The sequence below is a fragment of the Phaethon aethereus genome (genome assembly GCF_964289735.1).
Source record: "Phaethon aethereus genome assembly, chromosome: 11".
NCBI classification, from domain to species: Eukaryota; Metazoa; Chordata; class Aves; order Phaethontiformes; family Phaethontidae; genus Phaethon; species Phaethon aethereus.
In genome coordinates, this window is record NC_138587.1 from 11,232,946 (window position 1) to 11,242,328 (window position 9,383).

General features: G+C 57.7%; 1 protein-coding gene across 1 annotated transcript; it reads right to left on the reverse strand.

Moving 5' to 3' along the window:
- Nucleotides 1–135: 135 nt before the first annotated feature.
- On the reverse strand, nucleotides 136–9,071 carry BRPF1 (bromodomain and PHD finger containing 1; the record flags this gene model as incomplete). Its single annotated transcript, XM_082004589.1, has 7 exons — nucleotides 8,413–9,071; nucleotides 6,269–7,228; nucleotides 3,743–3,899; nucleotides 2,488–2,619; nucleotides 1,996–2,142; nucleotides 732–1,044; nucleotides 136–329 (listed from the first exon to the last, which is right to left on the reverse strand). The coding sequence occupies exons 1-7, from the start codon at nucleotides 9,006–9,008 to the stop codon at nucleotides 136–138; spliced, it is 2,499 nt and encodes an 832-aa protein (XP_081860715.1). The 5' UTR covers nucleotides 9,009–9,071.
- Nucleotides 9,072–9,383: the final 312 nt, after the last annotated feature.

The window sequence follows — 9,383 nt, forward strand, 5'->3', positions numbered from 1 at the left end:
TTGGGACTGCTGGGGAAGGCAGGCTGATCAGCAGCTTAGAGAATATTAGGGTTCCCATTGTCTGGGGCAAGGACACAGCAGGAAAAAAAAGGGGGTTGTAACAGGAAAAACAAGAGTCAAAGGGATCCCGAAGCATTACAGAGCAGAGAAGTTCCCCTGACTAAGCCCCTCCCGTGTTGGAGCAGGGAGAGGGGGACCCTGAAAGGATCCTTCTCTGACAAGCTGCTCCTGGCAGTGCTGCCCAGAGACAAGCATATCTACAACCACGGAGACAGCGAAATCTGGCTGAGGGGTATCAGGAGCTGTGTGGCAGCCAGCAAAGCCCACCGCTGGGGAGACAGCGGGGAGCACACAGCTCCAACCAGGGGGAGTCAGTCCTTCTAGCCGGGCAGCACAGCAGGAGCCTCAGCAGCTCACAGCCAGTGCTGGGGATGGGGAGAATGATGGTACCCATGTCCCAGGCAGCCCCTTTCTCTGACCAAGAGGAGGACGAGGGACCAATGGACTGGCAGGACACACAGACAAGCCACTGCCTAGAACCAACCTAATGGGGCCAACAGGTACCTGGCTGGTAAAGCCCCCACCTCTCCAGGGAGCAGGCACACACAGCTGAGGCATCCGACTGAACCTCCCATGGGAGGCAGCTCCAACAGACCCCCAGGCACCCTGACTCTGCCTGGGCTTTACCTCTGAGTAGCCCTCATAGCCCGGGACAGGGGATGAGTACCTACCGTCCTCGATGTCTTGGACCTGAGCCTCTTCCACCGTTACACAGTGGGGGAAGTGCATGCCTGTCTCAAAGTCAATGCCCATCTTCTCTGCCTGCCGGCGAGCCTGCCGGAGAACGGCGCCTCCCTGCTCCCGCAGACGGATGGCTGCCCGGTAGAAGATCGTGTCTTTGGCATTGTATTTCAAACAGTTGTTGATAATCAGGTTGAAATCCTCCTCAAAGTCATCAAAATTCAGATAGCGATAGGCTTCCAGGTTTTGTTTCATTGTCTGAAAATCCATTGGCTTCTTGATGTGATCCAGGTAGTCTGGGACCTGCACGAAGAAAGAGCCAGAGCTAAGAGCCTGGGAGCCACTGGTTAGTATTACCTGCTCCAAGAAAAAAGTCATTAGAGGAATCAGGTACTGCTCCCTGTGCTCTGCCCAAATGCACATCAGGGAATGCCGTCTGCTTTTGCAGCTTGAGGAATAGTAACGCCTCCAGAGTAGGGAGCCCATGTGCTGTGCTCAACTTGTTAGAGCACATACACACTCTGAAGCATTTTTAAGGCTCCAGCGCACATGCCAGTGTCCTGTCCTGTCCTCCTGTCTGCAGGCAGCTGGGATCTAGTATGCTACACAGCATTCCCCAGGGGAGGAAGCCGACAGTGCAGCCCCTGGGGGTGAGTGCAGACAAGTAAAACAGAACCATCCAGGTGGCAGCAATGGCTGCAGGTGGGACCATGCAGCCTTCCTCCCCAGCTATGCTCAAACACCCCCATGCCAGCCTGCTGCCAGAGCCCTGCAGAGCCAGCACAGCCTTTCCTCACCTTTCCAAGTGGGCACTTGGTGATGGTCTCAGGAATCATTTCCCTTGCCCCCAGCAGTGACAGTCTGGGGGTCAAACCCATTCCTGTGCTGTGCTCAGTCTGTCACCTAGCAGAAGCCTTCACCAGAGGACAGGTAAGAGCATGCCAAGGGCCAGCATTCTGCCTTTCCCAGTGGGAATCCCCAACCGCTCACAGACACCGGGGAGTCACCAGCAACACATGCAGAGGAAAAGCCGAGTGCTGTGCTCCCGGCTGGCACCAGCTCAGCTGTTTTGCATTCAGCTCACCCAGGAGGGACATCGCTGCACAACCCCCTTGGGCGAGTGGTGCTGGGATGCGCGACCCAGCAGCAGGCTGCCTGGGGGAGTGTCCGGACCAGAGAGCACCCTGGGCAGCCCTTGGCACGAGCAAGGGACAAGTTTGAGTGAAGTAGAAATTTGGGGGAGGGGGTTCTTACTTCGTAGATTTCTGTTACCTCAGACAGAGGGACCGGCTCGCTGAAGATGTTGCCCGTGTCTTTCTCCTGCAGCTGCTCGAGTGTCTTGCGGAGGAGGATAAGGAAGGGGGTCAGCTGCATTTCCAGTGCCACCTGCTGCACTTTGATCTGAAACAGAGGAACAGAGTGGGGCTGAGCTCCCTGCCTGGCAGCCAGGCGGCGGGGACAGTCCCCAGGGAGCCGTGGCGCAGTCCTGCAGGACAGCGACTTCTCTCCTCGCCTGAGGGGCCCAGACTGCACCTCACCCCCGCCTCTGGGGAGTGGAGGTGTAACACTGGCTCCAGCGCCTGCGTGTCCTACCTCACCCTTGCAGAGCAGCCACCTTTGCTCAGAGCTGCCAGGACAGGGCGAAGCACAGCCGAAGGTACCCCGGCACATGCCCTACAGCATTCTAAAGAGCCCATACTCATGCCCACCCCAGAAGCTCCCCAAGGAGGGGCAAACAATTGTTACCGTCTCTCTCTTGAGCTTCTCCCGCTTGCGTATCAGCTCCACCAGCAAGCGTGCACGCTCTAGGTCATGGCGGAGACGCTGCCATGACTTCAGCTGCTCCTTCAGGGCCCAGTTCTTATCCTCAGTGTCTCTCTGTGGGAACATCAGAGACCATCAGCTCACAGGAGATGTGTTCCCATCTCCACCTTCCTGACCGTGTGCTGGGGCTATTCCCTGGCAAAGGGAACCAGCATGCCTGACCCACTGGTTCAGCAAAGGTCCCGGTTCCCTTGTTGTAACCCAGGCGGGTGACTCAGAAACAGTCTGACCTCTGGACAGAGCTGAATACCTGCTCCTTGGCCACCAAGCCCTTGGGATGCCAGGAGGCAGACATCCCAAGCCTCTGGAAATACTCTTCCTAACATGACCCACTGCCTGCAGCTGCCCAAGAGCACAGGTTAACAACAGCAGGGTCTGTGCAGCTGCTCAGAGCTCTGGCAAAGGGCAACAGGGCAAAAACAGAACACAGATCTGACTGCTTTCACTTCTGGAGCATCAGAAAATGCCGACTTTCATTCTGCCTTAGCCAAAGACGAGCAGAAGCAGTCTCAGCTCTTCTCCAGCAAATAAAAATGAGAAAGGGCAAAGGCAGGAGAAACCCCTGCTCAACTACAGTCTTCAATGGGCTCAGAAAAAAAGACTTAGAGCTCAGACAGGGAGCCAGGAGAAAAATTTTCCTCTCTGGCACCAGAGACTTCACATCTGTGAAGCACTGACTAAGAGCTGAGGCAGACAGTGGGCTGGAAGCAGCACCCACAGGGAGTGCTCCTGGAGCGGTTTCAGAAACTGGAAGTGAGGCCTTGGTTCCTTCCAGACTGGTTCTGGAGATCTCTGGCCAGCTCTCAATGCTCACTGACACAGCAGCCTCAGACTAGAGCCATTTCTGACAGGTTTGCCATCGCCACTGGCTACACGCAGGCACAAGGAAGGAGATAACTTTGGCGTGGCAGCATGAGAGGGCAGGATTCCCTTCCTGGGGCAGGCTGCCAATGGCGTTGCTGCCTGGCAAACCTCCGAATGCCAAGAGCGGAGGAGAAGGTGAAATAGAAAAAGCAGCTGGGGCTGCCCTTTTCTCATCTGGGAGCTCGCATCCCAGCCCCTTCTGTGCCTCAAGGCACTGCATGCAGCAAAGGCTTTGAGCCCACAGCTCTGAAGGTGCAGGAAACATGCGCGCGCAGCTAGGATTCCCTGCAGCACCCCAACAAGCAGCCCTTACCTGGTCGCAGTTCCTTTGTGACTGCAAGTGTGTCTGAAGGCGGCGGAGCAGAGGGACACCATTGCGGGACTGTCTCTTCAGAGTCCAGTAGCTGTGCAGCCTCTGCATGAACTGGCTCTTCCTCTGGATGGTTAAACGGTTTGTAATCTTACTGAGCCTGAAGAAGGGAGAGGAACCACAGACCCCATCAACAAGGCAAGCTTGGCCACTGCAGGAGAAGCCCTGGCTGGGGGATGGAGCAGCAAGGCCACTCAAGAGCAGCTGAGAAGCTCCTTGGGCAGAGAACATGCTTTCCCACGGCAGGAATTTCTGTAACACCAAGTCATGCAGGGCAGCCGCCCCCCTGAGTCAGCTGCGATGGAGGACACCAGGAAACATCCAGCCTTGCCTCTCCAAAAGAGACTTCTCCTTTCTATCTCCTGCCAACTTTTAGGCAAAAGCCTGGGTAGGCTGCGCCAGGTTGGGGTGCAACACAGCCGCATCGGGCGCCAGACCTTTAACGGCTCCCACAGTCCCCAAGACGGTGAGTGTTACAGCACTGCTACCCCAAAACCATTATTCACCTGGCTGAGAGCCACTCATGGTGACAAAAGCCCTGACCAAATGTTACCAGACCAACTCGAGCCCCAGGGAGCCTATAACTTGACCAAACCTGGCAAAGCATGAGGAAGGAACAGGACTCATGAGCACAACAGAGCTTCTATCTGAGCTAATGAAGGACTACCCTAAATCTACAAAAGGGATTTTCCTACTCTACAACAGCAGAAAGCCTGGAGGGGCCAGGACAGCCTTGTTCACCAAAGCTGGCCAGAGAAGCCCTGCTAGCAGGGAGCTGAAGGGATGAACCCCCAGCGTCTCCTCCTCTCGCAGGGAGCGCTCTTCGCAGGGGATGACCTGACCTGCGTCAGCCTCAGCTGAAGAGGCTGGGGAGAGCAGCATCATGTGCCAGCGCCGGCAAAGCACAGCTCCCACAGGAAGACATTTGGCATTCTGGAAGCAGCCCTTGAAGAGTAATTAATCCCAACAGGAAGGCCTGGGGAGAGGTTAACAGCTTCTAGCTCAGTGTGGGTTTCGCTGCGAGTGCAATAATAGCAGCAAGAGCCTACAAACCGCCTGCCAACACGTCCACACATAAGGAAAGAGGCTCCGGCTACAGAGCAAACCCTGAGTGCGCAAAAACATAAGGTTAGGACACGAACAGACCATGGTGAAAAGCCAGCAGCCTTGTAGCAGAGACCTGCCTCCACAAGTCACCAGAATGCTGCCCAGAGTGCAAAGCCCATGGCTTCCGCATGCTCCCCCACAACTGCACAGATCGTCTCGAGGGTTGGCAGCGAAGCAGTGGTCCCATATCCCTGTGCTGTCACAGCCGTGCTCCACTGGCCAGCAGGTACAGCACCAGGGTGTCATGGTGTCACACCCCCGGCACAACTCTTGTCATGGGGAGGAGGAGAACTCAGGGGTGGTGGTTCACAACCATGAAGGCGAACGCTTCCGTGCCCAACCTGCACTTCAACCATGCGATGCCTGCTGCAGGGTGACAGCAAGATCCAAAACTGTCCTCAGATGCTTTATGTGCTTTTGCATGCTTCTGAGGGCACCCAGAGTTAAAAACTACACTGACAAATTCTGACAAGGCTCTCAGATGCCCTTGTTTTGGGAGCTGCAGGCCAGGCCAGCCCAAGGATTGGACCAGAGCAAGACACATGGCGGTTACACCTCTAACTACTGGGTCTTTGCACCTTCCAGCGAGCACTCAGGGTCAGGATGCAACAGAAACACGATTCCTGGCAAGGCCTCAAGTGCCTACCGGACAGCAGCTGCGCTGCCCTCATGCTGTGAAGCCAACTCACGACCAGCCACCCCTGGCAGGCAGCTGTGCAGGGGCTTCTTGTGCCCCGCTCTGACAGGTGGCACCGAGGCAGAGCTGCTGCCTGTGACTGGCACAAAACACTGAGGAAGCCCAGCAAGGGGTAAGCGGTTGCTGGGATGGATAAGCTGTGCTCAGCAGGGCACAGGGATTCCGATACGAGACCTCTCTGCTCCAGAGCCAAAACAACCCCTGGGGTTAGCCCATTTCCCAGGCCTGAATCACTCCCACACTTCCTTCTCTTCCCCAGCACAGCTCCAGGATAAAACAAACCTCAGCAGAAAGCAGAGCAGCCCTCTCCTCCCTCCCCAGTTTACTCCAGCACCTGAGGTCAGCACGACAGGAAAGGAGTGCTGGGAACCCCCAGCTGCTTCCTGATGCGTCCAGCCAAGTTCGTTCTTTGCCATTAAACTAACAGCAGCTATTTCCTGCCCTGTCAAGGGCCCAGACACCTTTGCAGGGCAGCACATCGCCCTGCCTCTCTCTGCAGGTCTCCCAGAGGAAACCTCCAACAGCCCCCTGTGAGAACAAAGTGAAAAGTACCTGTGCAAAAAGCTAAGGAGAGGAACAAGATAATGGCTGTGTGGAAGGTAGGACATGAGGCATAGAGAAAGGGAGAAGTTTCTCTGCAGCCAAGGGAGGGCAGTGGGTCGTACCTATGTGGGGGGATGCACGGCACAGAAACCACAGGTGCTGCGGCTCGTTTCTCCGCTAGGATCTTCCGTGCCTTCTTCATCTTGATTCTAGACTTGGCCTTTGCTTTTTTGACTTTCTCTGAGCTCCAGCCCTTCCCCTCCTCCTCCTCCTCCTCCTCTTCCTCTTCCCCCTCACTGTGGGAGAGGGCGGGAAGCCTGCGCACGGAACCCGGTGGCGTGTGGATGTCGCAGTAGGCTGTTTTGCGCACGCTGAAGGAGGTACCATTGGCCCCAGTCTCCCGGACGGGCTCCATCTTCATGTACAGCCCGGCCTGCTGGGCGCAGGTGACGTGGAAGGCAGTGTAGCAGTTGGCTTTGTGGCACTGGATGCAAGCCCCAGAGCCACGCTGCTTGCAAATGTAACAGGTCAGCTTCCAGCGTGCGGGCGGGATGTGCTCGATGCTGTCGATGGGCTCCAGGAAGACAGTGTTGGCAAAGCACACCTCTGGGATCCAGAGGGCACAGACCACGTGTGCCCAGCGCCCATCGTCTGTCTGCTTGAAGGCCCCCCCCTTGTTTGGGCAGAGGGCGCAGTCCACGGCTCGTGAGGGCGACTGCAGGCACCGTCTACAGAGCCACTGTCCCTCCGGGATGTAGGGCACCCCATAGCACTCCTGATGCACAGCCAGGTTGCACATGTCACAGAAGAGGATGACGTTGCTGTTCTGGCACTCCCCGTCGTTGCAGATGCAACAGACAGCATCCTCATCCACCAAGGCATTTGGATCCCCCTTGTTGTGGCTCTCAAAGTAGGACTCCTTCTCCAGCCTGTCCATCAGGTACTCAAAGATCTCCTGGGGAATGGGGCTCACACCTTCGGTCTTCCGCCGCTCGTTCATGATGTCCAGCCAGATGTAATCTTCCTCGTCCATGTCATACTCCACCTCCTCATCCAGCTCCTCTGCTGACTTCTCGATGTACCTGGAAGGACAGCACAGGAGGGTGAGGGCACAGCTGGCAGGGGCTCAGAGCTGCTGAACCCTAACTCCCGCAGGCCGGGGCTGAGGGAACATTTAAACGCTACAGCCAAACCATAATAAAAAAAAAAAAACACAACAGGGGGTGAGGCAGCGGGAGGTGCTGCTGCACCCTGAGCAGCAGCACAACAGCACATTGGGCGCAACACAGACAAAATAACACTCGTCTAACAGGTGAGGTACAGGCCTTGGAGACTCATTTGCGCAAGATGGGAGCCTGCATGAGCCACCAAGCAGGTGCCAGATGCTCTGGAGACAGTGGCCTGATGCCCAAGACACAACAGCAACCAGGCATGGAAGTGCCACGTTTCATTAACTGGTGAGCCGTGCTCCCTTCTCTTTCACTCCAAGTTATGGGTGAGGGGATGTTATTTAGAGAGGAAAGTGCTTGAAACCTGAGGCTGCTGCTCCAGCAACTGATGCCAACCACCCTCTGCCATCGCAGCCAGCGCATCACAGACTCCTCAGGGGGAGGTTTCTTTTCCAACACCCTGACACAAAATAATGTCATTACCCCATCCCTGGAACACGGTGCTGGTTTTTCAGAGTGCACAGCACCCAGGATGGCAGGGGTGGCAATGCAGGGGTGGCAATGCAAGTGTTACTTTGGCTCCGTATTAACTCCCTGCTTGAGGAGTCATTTTGGGCCACTGCACTCACCAAACCACTCATGGAAAAAGCATAGGACAACAAAGATACATTAGGCCCACAAACACACACATCCCATGGGTAAACCCTGGTGCTGGGGGGCTCTAGAGCTATCCCAGAATACCTCTGAAGAGTCATAGGGAAGGCAGGAGGACGCACTTGTTTTTTGTTATAACTGTACCTGCCATCCCAGCAAGAAAAGAGCGCAGCAATCCAACTGCTGGCAACAACCTAAGCAGTGACTGAGCACTCTGCAAGCACATGGACCCCTCAAAACTGGGGTGTGACACCAGACAGAGCCCCGAGAGCCTGAAGCCATGGGACAGCCAGCTCTGTGGGACCCGGGAGAGGCAGACGGAGGCCATTTCCATAAGCCATGGACAAGCTGCTTGCACAGAGCGGGGCCAATTCTGCCTCCAAGCCCAGGGCACGAACTAGAGCTGCCTGAGAGCCTCCTCGCGCCCCAGCCACGGACAATACCTGTAGTAAGAGGTGGGGCGAGGCGGGGCGTCAGGGGTGTCCTGCTCCAGCTCCCGGTACACCACCTCGGGGAGCTTGGGGGTGGTGCCAGCTGAGGCGTTGTGGTGATGGTGGTTGGAGTCCTTACGCTTCTCCTTGTTCTTGTGCTTGCCAGATTTGGGCGGGACGCTCTGGGTCTCTGTGTTCTCCTTATTGCTACCGTTCTCAGGCACCTCCTCAGGAACCTCCTCATCCTCGGACACCACATCGAGGTTATCGAAGATGCTGATGCGATGGACGCGGCCATGCAGGTCCACCTCCACCATGCGTTGGGCCTGCGCGTAGGTCATCACCTCGCGGCCCGGCGACTGGGAGGTCTCGGAGGGGCTGGGTGACTGCTTGTTGGCGGTGCGGGCCTGGCGCCCCTTCTTCTTGTGCTTGCGCAGGGGGGTGTGCTGGGGCGGCGGGGGGTTGTCGTGGTCATAGTGGTAGAGGTGGTACTCGATCCCGCTGTAGCTCTTGTAGATCTTGCGGCAGGTGCCCACCGGACACTCGTAGGGGGGTTTGGTGGCCCGTAGGTTGTGACAGAAGGTCTTCACGTCGAAGTCTACGCCCATGGCGTCGCCCGCCCGAGCGGGGCTGAGGGGGACCGACGGGCTGAGGGGGGCCGAGGGGCTGAGGGGGGCTGAGGCCAGGCCAGGCCGGGCCCCCCGCCCCGCCGCCCCCTCCCCGGGCCGCCCGCCCTCCCTCCCTCCCTCCGGCCGCGCTCACCGGCCCCGGGGCCGCGCTCAGCGGGCGGGCGCGGGCGGCGGCTCCATGGGCGGCGGCGGCGGCGGCGGCGGGCCCGGGCCGGGCCGCAACAATGGAGGCGGCTGCGGCGGCGCCTGGCGCGGGGCGGCCGCTGGGTAAAGCGCCGAGCCGTCCCTAGCAACCGCACTTTCGGCACGGCCTAGCCGGGCGGGAGAGCGGGGCGGGATGGTGGCGACAGCGGG